Source organism: Scophthalmus maximus, chromosome 4 (genome assembly GCF_022379125.1).
Source record: "Scophthalmus maximus strain ysfricsl-2021 chromosome 4, ASM2237912v1, whole genome shotgun sequence".
NCBI lineage: Eukaryota > Metazoa > Chordata > Actinopteri > Pleuronectiformes > Scophthalmidae > Scophthalmus > Scophthalmus maximus.
In genome coordinates, this window is record NC_061518.1 from 16,415,001 (window position 1) to 16,430,758 (window position 15,758).

The 15,758-nt window shown below is 42.1% G+C and overlaps 1 protein-coding gene across 3 annotated transcripts in view; it reads right to left on the reverse strand.

The window, feature by feature from the left end:
• kif26ba (kinesin family member 26Ba) overlaps nucleotides 1-15,526 on the reverse strand; it is a 72,975-nt gene extending 57,449 nt beyond the window's left edge. For all 3 annotated transcript variants that reach the window (XM_047331405.1, XM_035627625.2, XM_047331404.1), the window contains exons 1-2: nucleotides 14,211-15,526; nucleotides 12,457-12,849 (exon numbers count right to left, since the gene is read on the reverse strand). In XM_047331405.1, the coding sequence (XP_047187361.1) occupies nucleotides 12,457-12,849; nucleotides 14,211-14,270 (453 nt within the window). In that variant the 5' untranslated portion in view covers nucleotides 14,271-15,526. The remainder of the gene's footprint in view (nucleotides 1-12,456; nucleotides 12,850-14,210) is intronic.
• Between the last annotated feature and the right edge of the window lie 232 nt (nucleotides 15,527-15,758).

Sequence of the window (15,758 nt, forward strand, 5' to 3'; positions counted from 1 at the left end):
ACACAAACACACACACACACACACACACACACACAGACACGTACATGATCACATTCCCTTGTGATGTTGACACACTATATTAATAACAAAGAAAAACGCATTTGGACATTTGTGTTGCCATAGCGATGCAGAAATGAATTAGCATATACAACTAACTAGCTATAGGGGATGTTAATTACTTGTCTCTCTGGAGACATGAGGTGTGTTTGTGTGTACATATTTGTATGTGAATGTGTGTGCACTGTATAATACTGGGTGTGTTGGTGAGGCCACATACAGATGTGACGGATGTGATAACATGTTTTGCACAAAAACACTTTGGCTCATATTAATCACATGCTGGTATTCTATAACTAGTAATTACACAATATGTAAAAAAAACAAAACTGATAAAGCTTCTATAATCAACTGTGTTAAATAGAGTTTCTTTCCTTTTAATTATTTTTCTCTAGAATTTAAGTGTATATATTTGAACACATATACAACCATATGCCTCCATGTGATCACCATTACTTGTTGAATTCAAGCCTCCACCACTTGCAGAGGTTGCTCCCTCTACTCTCACAGGGGGCAGGACAGCAGGGCTGGTTCACTCATAGAGGGCGAAACAGTGGCTTCTCATGCTTTGATGTGTTGGTCTGAATAGATGTTAGAACTCTTTGAAATGTCATTTCTTTGAATGGTTGTGGATAAGTGACTCATGAAACAGGGGCCGTGTGGAGGTCTTAACGAGAGGCCTTCAGAGAGTCTTTGAAGCACTCCCTCAGACCGTGTTCATGATGTAGCTGAGTCTGCAGCCCACCAGAGGCTACGTCCATGCAGCCACTGTTAATTGGCAGACTGAACGTTGACTCGACTGCTCATTAGGCATCCACCTACACAAAGTTGTATTTTCCTAACTACACACAGGCACGGGCACACATACAGTGGGGTCCAAAAGTCTGAAAGTGGTCCAAGACCTTTGGACCCCATTGTATTTAAAAAAGAATTGTGCATGTGTGTGTGGTGGGATGTTGAGCCCTACAACTACTGGAAACACATGTTACAGACGGATCACATCTATCACTCTCTCGTGTGGATTTTTGCGTTAATGCTTTCTCCATATCTAAGAGTTTGTGTCTGCCGGGCTTTTCTATACATGTGTATGCCCTTTCCATTAACAACCAGAGCTACAAATCATGTCCCAGCTCACACAGTGTTAGGTCTACAGATGAGCCCACTGCCACAATGTGAATTAACGAGCAGACGGGGAGAGAGCCTGGTTGTTCTTAGCTGGCCTTTACTGACCATAAGTCCTTCCCATTCTCGTGTAACGAAGGATCCAATGGGTGTATCCTTCCTGGCCCAACCCATCCCAGGTTACGAACTGCAGCTCCGTTGCTAGACAACAGCAGTAAGTGCGGAGCACACTGGTGATTGCAAATAGGAAATCTGGCGTAAACCAGGTTTACGCGGCAGGCGAAGGCGGGTAGACCATGTCCTCCCAACGAGGCAGTCAGAATTAGGATACCCCGTATGTAAAAGTTTTCACATGGGATATTTGCAGGAGGTCTAACTGGCCTTTGGGGGTTAATCCTGAAACACTCTGCTCACAGTACAAAATACAGATTGTTTGTCTCAATCCTCTGTACTGTATTTTCTACAAATGTCAGCAGACAGGTCAAAATGTAATGTTCGATTAACCAAATACTGTTTAGTTAGATCGTTACCTACGATTTTAAGCAAGCAGAAATGGGTTAATCATTATTATGAGTCTAAAAAGGTCTGAAAACTGCAATCCACCGTGGTGAACATGGGTTGTCCATTCAAACCAGGGAAAGATTCCCAAAGCTTTTTGAGTGGAACATTTCAGAAGGAAACACACTTTTGTGCAGTACAAAAAAAATCAATGACAAATACAGGTGACACTGGTTTATACCCAGGAAATACAGTACATATGCTTCAGGAACCAGGAAACCTGGAGCTTATGCTTTTGCCACTGCGGTTTATTCCCCTTTTTCATCCTCCACTTACTTTTACTCCATCTTTGCCTCAGGCCCTCCACCCTATCCTTTCTCCTCCACAGGACATTCCCTCTCCCTCCTTCCCTCCTAGTCTTCCTTTCTTTCCTTTCCCCTCGTCCAGTTCCCCTCTAAATAGTCTCACTTTGCCTCTCTCTCTGACAGTGATAAATTGCCTGTTGGGCTGGGTAATCCATCTTGTCGTATCCCTCACCTGAACACACACTCAGACGCCCTCTCCCTCCTCCCCTGGTCCCCCATTTTCCTCCTCTTTTCCCCCATCCATCCATTCTTGCCTCCAGTGTCTTTCCATCCCAAGGTTAGTGAGGATCAATAGGGTGGAGCTTAAGGTAAAGATCTGCCTGACAACTCCCATTTACACATGTGTGAACCCACACCAGGAAACAGGTGAACAGCGTGTGCACAGGAACAGAGTAACATTTGCACAAGAAAACTTTTAATGGGCAAATAAATTCAGACATACCAATCACGAATGTGCATCTCTCAACTCTGCTTACAGGGAGCCTCAGGCTATGACTTAAATCAATCTAAAGTTTTAATGATGAGGATCTTGTGTTTAAAACAACAATAGTATGTTTCAATTTAAATAACGACACAATGGTTATTAGCTAATCAAACTGTTAATATTATAAATTACTTTTTACAGACCACCTCAACTGTTAAAAAACATGTTGTTTTAAATGTAGCCTACACTAAAGCACAAGAGAAATCTATATTCATACAAATACATTCACCGACAATAAAAAACATCTATTCAGGTAAGAGTTCCTGACACAAAACCATAAATATACCAACAGATAATTACATAAACAAGCCATGCAATACAGAAAGACCCATTGACCGGAACATTAAACCAATTTGTCAGATTTCCCTCAGGCTCATACAGAGAGGTTTTATGTGTTTTAACATAAACCTTGAACATCCTCGGGGAGTGCTTGAATCATCTTGCAAGCCTCTAAAACTAAAACACATTTTTTAACAGTTCCATATCCATGAAAGCCAACTGAGCGTGCTTGCTCTTTTCCAGGCTTCACATTCACACACTAGCTCTCATTCATACATGGAAGCTCCGTAACAACCACAGTGCTTCACTGTTGGCCACTGAGCTGCTCAGAGAGGACGGCTGAGGTTCAACAGTCTTACTCAGGAGCAGAGTTGTTATTAATAAGAAGGGGGGCGATTCATGGTTCGTACGGTCATCCAACCATCAGGCCAAGAGCTTGCATAGACTGCTGCTGATTCAGAATCAGATACTGCTTATATGCTTTTTGAGAAATCCAATGGATGATTCAGGAAGCTGGAATAAAGCGTAAGAAGGGGAGATACAGAGATATATGGAGGGACAGTTTAAAGGGGGAGTCTGCCTCGGTGTGACCCCCTCTCTGACACTGCATGTGGCTTGTTGTATAGTCAGCAGCAGATAACAGTAAACAACAACAATTTTAAAGCCTCCAAATCGAGCCTTGCAGGCTCCATCTGCTCAAGGTAATTGGAAAGTTTAACGGCTAGAGGCTATTCTGCGCGTCTGATTGAAACACAGGCTGGGAACAAACAGCCAATTTAATTCTCTCTTTCTCCCTCACACGTGTGCACACACACACCATCTCTTTCCATTTACGCCTTTCTACCATTATTTAGCTGATATGAATTATTAGCCTTTATGATTCTCCTTTTCTCTAACCCTCTATTTTGACTAGTTTCTTTCTTTCTCTCTCTTCCCTTCCTCCTCCTCCATCTTGTTGATAGGCTTCAGAGAGGAGTAATGTGAGGATCGCAAAGATGCTGCTGGGCTGAGATGAATGATAAGCCTTAAGGTTTAAATGATATTAATGTATTTTACTCAGGGTTGATGGCAGCTATTGCAATACAAACTGTACAACACCTACAGTGTTGTAGAGCCATAGCGCATATTGTGCATTCATCACGAGCAGATGTTATATTCTACAGAAAGTAACTGCAACGCAGACAGTTTTTAAAGTTAAGGTTTCCAAAAACAAGCCTTTATAAAAAACGTTTTCCGGAAATGATCAACAACTACTGTCGTGAAGTCTGCCACGGAAATGTCAGCCCTAGAAATGTCAGCCCTGTTCCTGTTTCACCTCCTGCCCTTTACAATGCAATGACACAATAGACTCACAGTCCTTAAAATATACAAAGAGAGAGAGAGAGTGAGAGAGAGAGAGAGGTACATTTTTTCTTGTCCTATTATTGGCATTAGTCAGCCTCTTAACCTATGTATAGTTAAACGAGGAATGCACACACAAATTTCACTGCCCACAGTGCAGTGTGTTTAGAACAGGAATGTCATTACATTAGTTGTTAAAACATGAACGGATGGCAAAGCCCTGGCACTTATTCTGACCCTATAAGGTAGGTCTGTTGCCACAGTGAGCGCTCACAGATCCACTGTCAAACCCACACTGGAACTTTACTACTATCTCTCTCTGTTGTCCTTCTTCACATCCTCCGTTTCAGCTTTCTATTTAGTCACTCTATTGGTGGTGTATACAATAAAAAACTATTGTAAATACTATACACCTCTCTAGCTGTGTACTTAAAATAAACAAATAAAACTAAACTAAAACTTAATTATTAAATTAATTAAGGGACAAACATTAAACCTTATTTTTTTAAATCCACATTTGTCTAATTTTGAACCCAAAACTCACATTTTAAAAGACTGTTTAAAAAGACTCTCAAATAGTTATGAAGGCACAAACGTTGGCATGAGGGTGAGCTCTGATACTCTAAATAAACCTGATGCACTGCAACAAGGCTGCAGGTGGCTATATGTTTTATGTCCCTTGAATGAAGCATCCCCACCTGATGAATTTGTTTTTATTATTGTACCCATCCCGTCTTTCAAAAAAACGCATACATCACTGACATACTCACATACACACATACCTTATCTATAATAAAACCCTGAATATCTAACTCTAAATTTGTTGAGGAGGCTAAGCCAAATTCCCTGACTTGGCAAGTTCCCTTACCTTGAAAGTTGAAAAAAAATGTTTCATATATATATATATATATATATATACATATATATTTCACATATACATAATAGATATGCACACAGAGTCACACTCACAAAAACAAACACACACATCATCCCTGTCACTCAAAGCCAAGCGTTTTTCCATCATGTGAGATGCTGGAGATAGACGTGTTATATCTGACTAGGTGATAGCCTATGAGGGTGCATGTGTGCGCACAAGGTGCTGTGTGATACATCAGCTCATGACAGCAAGTTGGCTAATGTTAGAAGTGTGGTTAGCAGGTCTTCAAATAACTGTTCAGCGAGCAAGAACTCACAGGGTGCTGCAGTTGGCACCTGCTACAGGAAAACTTGGAAATTATCACTTTTCATTTTGGTAGGAACTTTTAAAACTCGGAAGAAAACATATGAAAGAAGAAGAAACTGAACAGGAAAAAGCACATAGCAGCAGTAGACAGATAAACAGACAGATGAAAAAGCAACGTTCTGTACATGAGACAGCTGCATGACTACTTTACCGTGTTCTCTACGTATTCCTGTGTGGCGGAGGTGATGGTGAGGCAGTTGCCATGGCAGCAGTAGACCACGTGGCAGCAGGTGCCTTAGCCACTTTCACCACCATCCAGTGTGTTGTTGATAATGCATGTACAGACAAGCCAGTGTTTTGTGTGTCTTTTCATTTGAACCTCAGGGTGCTTGGTGCCGTCTATGCCAGTACATTGTACTATTGTGAGTATCTGCACACCTGTGCGTTTTGGGTGTGTTCACTCGTACATGTGATTTGCCTATTATTGTGGTGCGTTGTTGGTGCAAAGGAGTGGTGGGCATACACGTTTGCTACGGTCTTTTGGCTTGTGACTTATGCAGAGGTGCTCTAAATGTAAAACAGGCTTCTCTTTGTCACTGTCTAAAGTGGACTACTCAGGTTTTTCGGTATACGTTGTTGTTTTTTCCCCTTACTTTGACAATACAAAATCGAAAAAACAAGGACAAAGAAAGACAAGGGGTGATAACAAATGTCGTGGGCTAGAATGAAGAGAACTTGACCACCAGAATGTTTCATGTTTGTATTTTTATAACTTTCCAGGAAGACACTTGCTGAAAATAACATGGTGTAAACATTTCCCACATAGACAAACATAAAATTGAAGGGAAGAATTAAAAAGCTCTAGTACCAGGCTCTTTTTATTTCTCTAAAAAATATAAAAGGCAGTGAAAAGTGACTGTGTTTTTGAGAATCATAATAAAGCATACTGGAAATGGCACACATTGTACAAATGCTTAAAAACATTCTGCATATCCATCCACTGGATCTAATAATGTGTGATTTTGTATTAAATGTCCTAATTAATGCACACTGGCAAACTGAAATTCGTCATCTGCTGGCTTTAGGAACTGGCAACGCTTCTCTGGCTCTTTTTACACACACAGTCTGTGTTGACTGTGGCAGCCTACTGGCTGGGCTAGTTAGTCTAATTAAGTGTGTCCGCTTCGGGTCAGCGGCCATAATGACAATGATAACATTATTACACTTTCTCTCCAGCCTTCTCCCTCTCCTCTAAATGTAAACCCTTTTATTTCTATTTCTTATTTCTTTATTTCTTTTCTTTCTCTAGATCTTAATTAAGCAAAAGAAAAAAGAGAAGGGTGTGTGTGTGAATGTGTGCAGGGAATGGAGGAGAGGATGTCAAAACATAATAATAATGATAATACTAGTGCACAGACACTGGACACATCTTCATCTAACTGGTACTAGGTTGGACGCCCTGTTTCTATAACTATGTATGTTCCTCATGGTTTAAACAACTAACATGAAAATTCCACAGGGACCTCTGCCAATGTAAATTTGTTCCTGCATGACGTTAAGCAGCACATTTATGCTGGTTCCAACTCTTCCCAAAGGGATTTTAAGATCAGTAGATAGTGTACAGTAGACGACTGGAGTAGAGGGGAATTCACTGTCGTGTTTATCATTAGACACTGTGTGCTTCATCGCACTGTTCATTATCTCACTGAAAATGGATCGCAAATATTTAACCTCCCAGTATTCTTTTACAAATTACCGGCCATTTGATTTTAAAATCAATTTTAAAGCCACACATTTTTAACATTAAATATAATAATGTTCCCGGAATATACCTCCCCACATGCTGATCTTTGCTTCACCAAGATGTAATTTCCACACTTACATATACTGTCATCTCATCAATGAAGCATTTAGGATGCATCTGGATGATTTTGGTTTGCTTTATCCTTTCCTATACTCTGTAGGCTGAAATTACATCACAGTCCTGTTGAAATGTATTGCATTTAATGTATGTAAAGGTTTTGGAGAATAGGATTCAAATTATGAATACATACATTTTCAAACTACTTAAATTAAAAATAAAGACTTTGGGTATTATTTCAACATTGGAGTTTCTGATAAATATCCATCCTAAAATGGTACATACGTACCATACACTGTATGTACGTGCACTTACGGTGGGTCAAACCGACATAAACCCAGTGAGACGCTCTTCATTCCAGCCTGCATCAGCATCCCTCCCTCCCCTCGCACACATCCATCCATCCACACCATCTTGCTGTTATTGATGAAGCCACCTCTTTATATGGTAATGTCTTTCACACCTGAAAGGCATCAAGAGGGTGTGATCGCTCTCGCTTTCTCACAAACACACACATCACACTAACTATAGCATTTATTTCTCTCTTCTTACCTATTGCAAGACACACACACACACACACACACACACACACACATGCACAGTAACATGCACTATTATTCACACGAACTTCATATATTTTCACCCTCTCTGCCTCTCACCACCACGCACACAGCTATGAGGAGCCCATTAACGTTGATGGAGATATGTATGCGGCTCACATCTGTCACATGTCACTGCCACGGCAACACCAGCTGCCGTGGTTACCGGAGGCCTGCTCCTGTAGTGTTGTGGGATTTGGTTATTACAGGATAGCTATTGCTACCTGTGTGCAGGAATACGTCCCCTTGAGGACAGATTGCAAAAAAATAATTGTCCACGATTTGCTCTTATAAGTGGACTAATTACAGACAAACTAGTGGTTTGGGGTGAAAATTACCGGATGACTGCGATTAGTTAAATTGATTATATCCACAAGCGTATTAACTGAGCTTGTGTTTGTGGGTTGGAAAGACATTAGAAATAGTATGTTCAGTGACCTGATGGTCAGATGAACTACTAACTGTTTTCTGATGTGGGGATTTTTTGATAATGTTGGGCATGAATAGCACCTCTCTTAATAATTTCAGAGGTAATTTAGCATCTAATTGAAAGGAAGTGGGTATTTTATTTATTTACAGAATAACAATTATTGTCCCAGAGATTGTGATCGTATTTAGTGATGTACATTGTACCATCCACCAGTGGAATATATTACAATTAGACAAGGAGGCATTTATGGCTGCCGCTAACAATCCTTCATTACTTATTAATCTGTCAATTATTTTGCATGAATAATAAATTATTTAGTCTTAAATGTCAAAGATTCTTATGTTTGATGATGATGATGATGATGATGATGATGATGATAAATTACCTGAATCACTGATCAATTACCAAAATTGCTATTACTGTAAAACAGCTGAAATGCTTAATAGAGGCAATCCACGCAAGACCTCCCAGTTATAACTGCTGCTAAGCTTGCATGGCAACAACTCTATCTCTATGACAACTGAGCAATGATGAATGTGTGACATGGTTGTAAGCATCTTAGAAGCTGACTATGCTTTTGAGAAAGGAATATTCCTGCAAATATAAAACATTTACTTTTGACTTTGTTTTGGATGAAGATTAAGTACCAGCACACCAGAGTCACCAACTCAATGCTAAGTGATGCTAACACTATCGTTTGTACCTGTCAATACAGAGGATGTGAGTGACGCGGTAACCATTTCCTTCTAAACTCACTACAAACTTAGTTCTGGCAAATCGAAGAATTATCACTTTGGACATTTCCATTTTCTGACACGCAGAAAGCCAAAACCATTATATTAATAACTGCAGTCAGAATTGTGTTGTTTTGATGTTTTCTCGTTGACAAGAACAATTTATTGTGTTGAAGCTGCGCTCACTCTGATATTTATTAATGTTGATGAAAAAAATAACATTGAAAAAAAAGAGAAAAGCTGGATTGCTGGCACAGGTAAAGCAGACAGAGACAGACAGACACATTCCTGGGTGATAACAACCCTTGGCTGCAGTATCCAGAGAAATTACTATGTTTATAGTAACATGCAGAAATAAACGACCCCTGCATGTCATGACCAAAGTCATCTAATGTCACTGCACAGTAACTATAAATGATCCCAGACTAAGTGACTTGTATTACAGTTCAAAATCCATTTACTGTAGAAGCTGCTGACGGCTGTTTAATTTACAATCACATCTAAACAGACACATCAATGGGTTTGCCAATACAAACATTTTAAGTGCAGTCAGTAGTCTGCACTTCATATAACATGTTCAAAAAAAAAGAAAGAAGACAATCTCAATAAATCGCAAGTTACCAGTAAGTAGTCCTCGGGAACGATGATACTAAAAAACACTTCCTTTTTTGGCTTTATTTTTATGTCTGATGTGGAAGTGTATATGTTTCACTTTATAAACATGGATGGTTTGACTTTCAGATGATCTGAAACAGACGCTTTGTTGGTGACTACACACACACACACACACACACACACACACACACACACACACACTGAGCCACTTTCCTGAGTTGAACTGGACCAACAGAAAACATTCACCCTCCATGCATTTATGATTTGGGCGTGTATGTTGGGGATGAAGGAACGTGCACAGACAGACACACAGACAGACACACCAGCAGAGTGGGGACAGAGGCCTTAACTAAGTGCAGCTGTGGAGTCAGATGTGCTCTTTGAGTCCTGTGGTTACAAGAGAGCATGCGTTTTACTTGCACGTGTGCGTCTAAATCTGAAAACCTATTCCGTTCATTCAAATCCCTCAGCAGAGCACTCTTGAGTCGCATCAGAAGAAAAACACATGCTATATTATGTGTATAGTAGCTCTTTTCATTTATGCCACACAATGTTTAATCCATCTTGATCCCCATTAAATTTTTTTCATATGTGTTATGTCTCCTAACAGCCACTAGGAAGCAGAATACTTTGTATATATTCTCTAGGACATACAGTTAAAGCTGTATAAACAAAATACTTTGATGATATGCACACGTGTATGTGTGTGTGTGTGTGTGTGTGTGTACGTGCGTGTCTGTACGTGCGTGCTTGCTTGCGTGTGCGTGCGTGTGTGTGTGTGTATTGACAGCTCCAACAAACTGCCACACAAACATGCGAAATGGCCAACAAGCACAAATGAACACGCTGTCTCTCTCAGATGCGTGTGCGCGCGCACACACACACGCACGTACACACACACAGACACTTTGAACTGTAGACATTCACACAGCAAAACATTCAATGATAATACTGACGAAGGTCATCATTAGCATATTATTAAAAACCCTGCTCGAGAGTGTCTGTATGTGAATGTGTTTGTGTATGTGTGGTCAGCCCAACTCAAACATGACCTATCCTGTACTCAAATCCATAGACAAAGACAGGTCTGTGTGTGTTTGTGTGTGTGTGTGGATTGGTCGGTGGATTTGTGTTTTTATTCTAACTGTGAGAGGCCACGTATGTCCCAGTGTCCGGTGGGAATAACATGGGATCTCATGCTGACAGCACAGCAGGAAGGGACACAAGCCCACACACACACAGACCTGTCACACACACACACACACACACACACACACAGCAGAACTGCTGCTCTGGCACATTTAGTGAAGGCAAAGGATTATTAGGTCACACATTGCTTCACCAAGGACATGAGTTCAGACACAAAACCCCTGCGTGGGTCATTTACTCTTGGGAGAAGAGTCTGGGGGAGAAGTCACAATGTCAAAAGGAAAACCAGAAAGAAATCCTCAAAAAAACAATTCTATTTTTCATTCCTAAAGTCAGATATTTTTCTTGATGAAGACCCTAAAACAGTTTTCAGTATTTTGCCAGCATAACATAGTTTTGTGTAGTAGGTTCAGCTTCCATTTCTGCAGCTGGTAAAAAAAACACACTCTGCTCAATTTAGATTATATGCACATATATTTTCCAAAAAGACATACGCAACCTACACCAATTACAACACTGTAAGTAATGTGCCTGTGCTTATTCTACGGTGCAATAAAGTTAACTACATTGGGGAGGCTTTAATTAGCCTGAACTGAGCCCAACTTCACAATAATGTTTTAATTAGAGGTCTGCCCACCGACAGTCCCCATTAACGGCCACAGTTCCTAATCTTTTTCAACTGTCATGTTCTTGTGTTAATAAAAACCCTCTGTCTCTCCACTGCAAGTCTCTCTACCCCACTGTACTCTCCCTCTCCCTCTCTCCCTCACTTATTAACCCCATTGAACATAATAACTGCTTATTTGTAATCAATTAACTCAAACCCTGATGTGTGACCCCACTGTACTCGTAACTAAAATCCAGTCAACTGCAGCAGAAAAAGATCGAACCCAGAGGCAACATGTTTAAAAGATTGCGCAGAGTGAAATTTCCTGCTTTCAATGTGTTTTCTAATGTCTCTTATGAAATCAAGCAAACAAAAAGAAAAATTAGATACATGCATGATAAACTCGTATAGCGCATGGTTGGATCCTCCATCATAAATCAACTATGGGCCTCACAGTTTTCCTGTTCAGAATCACTGTACTAATGGAATTTAAATTGATTATATGGACTACCCACCGAAAAAAAGAAATTACCTGTCGAAGAAAATTTGAAAAGGCAGCAATCCATATAAATTAAAATCTGCTCTAAGTGGTCAACGTCTTCCAGTAATCCATCATGTTAATTCCCTCAGAAGGAAAAAAAAAGCAATATAGAATAAAGTGAAGTCATCGATTGTGGTGATATGATCTATCATGTTAAATGGGAAACTCCATGACAAAAATCGAAATAGTCTTGTCTGTGTTTATCATTCTGTTTTTGTCAGTAATGGATTAATAGCTTCAGATACAATAATCATCCCATTCCCAAAGGCTGGTTGGTTTCTGCTCTTTTCAAACACCTGGTCAAATGATGGTTGGACACATAACAGCAGCCTTATGATTTATGAGATCTATAAGACCTGACAACACAGTAAGCAAGGGAATGATTAGAAGCCCAGTCTGTCACCAGCAACCACGCTCATAAGTGTAACTGTCTAAATGCCACAGTTAATGACAGAACAGGTTCTTTTTGGAGGCTAGGCTGCTGAGCAAGTCTCCAGGGGGTTCAGGAACAACAAATGCAAGATGACTCGTACACACACATCCATACGCACCATTAAGAGAGAAAGGCAAGCAGAACAACCCTGTTTTTACCTTGCTTGAGTAAGGTCCAGGGATGAGCAGCTTCAGCGCCTGTCTTTTCAGCTCCGTCAGCCTGGCATTACAGTTCTCACACCATATCCCTCTCTCACTGCCAGGGGAACTTCCACTGCCTGAGGCCGGCGATCCGGTACCAAAACCTGGGGAGCCACCGAGAGAACCAGGCGATCCCGTCCCGATCCCCGGAGAGATGGTGCCCGGTGATCCAGAGAAGGACCCCGGTGAGGAGATTCCTGAGCCAGGGGAGGGGGTGCCTGTGGAGCTTGGCATGGAGCCGGCACCCTCCGGGGTGGGCCGTGTGCCGGATCTAGTGTTTTCCTCATAGGCCTTTCGGTACCACGTGTCAGGGGAAAAAGTGGCAGCTTTGGTCGGTGAAGTGTCAGGCATCTGTGGACATTTTAAAACAAGAGAAAAAATTATTAATAATGGCTGCATTGGCCAGAGGTTTTGCAGTTCCAGTGCCCTGCTATTGTTCATACTGACTCTCTGGGATGGGTAACGGGACAAATAATTGGAATGGTGCCAACATTATTGTTATTATTAAAAGTTAAAAGTTTGCCATGAAAAAGCGGCGTCTGAATAAGTCACATGTTGCTCTGAGATCTGAGGGAAATTATGTAGGGTGAGGGAACATAACCTGTACCGTATTAACAGTCAAGCTTTTTGCATTTTGCTTGTAAAGCAAGACAAAGTTGTGTGTTCATATTCAGTAGGCTACCTTCATTGTTTTTCTATTCAACAACACATCTAGTGTTTGAGGGCGCTCTCTGAAATTCACAACAGATGATCAACAACAAATCCTCTCGGTTGAAATATTTTAACCTGCCACAGCTCATAGATGTCAGTTAAGCCTACATGCCAACAACAACATTAAACAGTCATCTTGTGCCAATAATACATACAGGCAGTGTGCAGACAAGGATTCCAAACTACCATTAGGGTATTAAATCATGTGGTCATTCAATTTAAAACCCACAAGCAGGAAGCGATGTGAAACATTCACCGCGAGGGTGCTCCAGCCTTAATACTTGAGGCAGTCAACATATTGGATGCTTCCATTAACTAAACAGGATCGAGTCGGATTCCGTGCACATCACACCGGGGTTATTTCCCCCCGCTCAGACAGCCACAAGAGAACATCAAATGAGCCACAAAGAGTTGGAAATTAGATCTTTTGCGGCTGGGTAAATCCAGTCAGAGAGGAGAGACCCATTGATGTGGTGGTGGCTGGGGAGACGCTGGGTACAGTAGCTACTGTAATCCCTCGCAAGGGCTGTAATGGGGCAGAAAGGGATAGGATGGTATAGTGGAAATGCTCCATCGTCTCCAAACCAACCCTGTGTGATAAATGAACACTGATAAGGCTGGAGGCTGGAGGCTGGAGGCTGGAGGCGGAAGCGGCGACACAGGTGTGAGTGTGGCTGCTTGGTCCTCAGTTAGTGGCAATTAAGAGATGCAGTGGGAAAAAAGCATGGCACTGTTGTGACAGGGGGAGCAGTGATGTGTAGAAATGTGCTCTTCACAAAGCAGTCAATCAACAGCATGAGCAGAAATCTGGTGAGAGGCGTCAGCTTCGTGTTCATCCATGGTCAGCCTGAGACGGGTGAGACAAACTACAGTTCCCCACTTGATATGGGAGGGAGGGTGCTGTGAGATGAAGTGCATGCAGCACTGAATGGGTGATGAATTTTTATGTTTTGCAGGATCATAGGTATTAGAGGTGTGTCCACCCGGAATGAATAACCTACCCCATATTTTCTGCTCCGGCTGCTCACAGACCTCTCCTTGGTCCCAGACAGTGAAGTCATGTTGGAGGTGAGAGATGAGGAGGAGGAGGAGGAGGAGAAAGAACCTCTGCTGCTGCGTCACATTAAAAAAAAAGAGAGAGACCACCGGGTCGATTTCAATTAACTACACGCCTCTGCAGTTTGCTCTTCTCAATCTGGATCCAGCCTCACGCCACTTCCAAGTGCATGTGGTAAAAAACCGGTTACATCTCCATTCCGTCGCCAACAACCCCAAAAATGTATAAACAGAAAACAGAAAAAAAGCCCTAAAGAGGGTTTGTCCTCTTCTTCCACCCCCCAGGGGCTGAGGGCAGGTCCTGTCTGAGGGCAGACCGCTCCCTGCGCTCAGCCGCGCTCCGGACTGGCACCGCTCTCTGCGCTGCGTCTCTCCATCCGCTGCGCGTCCGACCTGGCCGCCCAGGTGAACCACTCGACCGAGCCGAGCCGGGCGCAGGTCTCGTGGGCTGTACCGACAGAGCAGGATCTGGCTGGTGCAGCCCAACAAAAAAAAAAAGAAGAGAAAAAAAGAACAGAAGAAGCAGTCCGCTCCTCGCTGCTGGGTAGTTGGAATGTGTCTCCGCGTGCTGGACCCTCCTGTTGCCTCCCCGCGGCTCCGCACTCTGCTGAGGCGAGAGGGAGGAGAGGGGCGCACATCTGGGGGAGGGGCGGGGCCTCCTCCCGTGCCCCTCGCCGACCACAGGGGCCAATACACATCCAGAGGTGGCAGACGACTGGCAGGTGGACCCGCTGCCTGTCCCAAATGACCACACTGGACTTTTTTTCTATGGAGATGTGCCACGTTGCTTTAGGCGATGTCGTTACTGGGATGATCTGTTAAAAGGAGCTAGAATCCAAGACAGCTGCTGCTGTAGCGTTGAGGAGACTGGGGTCAATGAACCAACACGCGGGGTTGTTTTTAGACTGATTCCAGTTTTTCTACATGGAATATGTTTTGGTTTGACTGAGCTTAGGCAAGAGCAAAAATAACAGATGTATCTGCTTTAAGCATTCAGACCTTTGAAATATAATCACATCTGTGTGGAATATAAGATATGTGTCTAATCAACAGGGAACTGCATGAATGAATCAGGAAAATATCTCTTTTTTCTCTTTTTTTCATCTTCGGTACTTGATACAAGAGCAGGTGATCTTTCCACATTAACTTATACATTGTTTTTTGTAATGGATGAGATGAGACCCCCCCTGCATACTGTAGACTCGGGTGAGTCTTTTCAGGTACCATTGTAATAAAGAGCAAGAGTGTAAGAGTGGTGACACAGTGCCCTCTGCTGTTGGGACAGGAGACATACATGCAGCTGACAGCTTGTGTGAATAGAGGGAATGTTGAGCCTTCATGCTTTACACACGTTCATGGTAGGGGGGCAATTTTTGCCAGTATATTTACTGTCACATTACACCACTGATATGTAACAGATTATTCTAAATTGGTTTGGACAAAAGCGTCCGCAAAATGAAGGTAATGTAATGCAACATTTCACAGTATTAAGG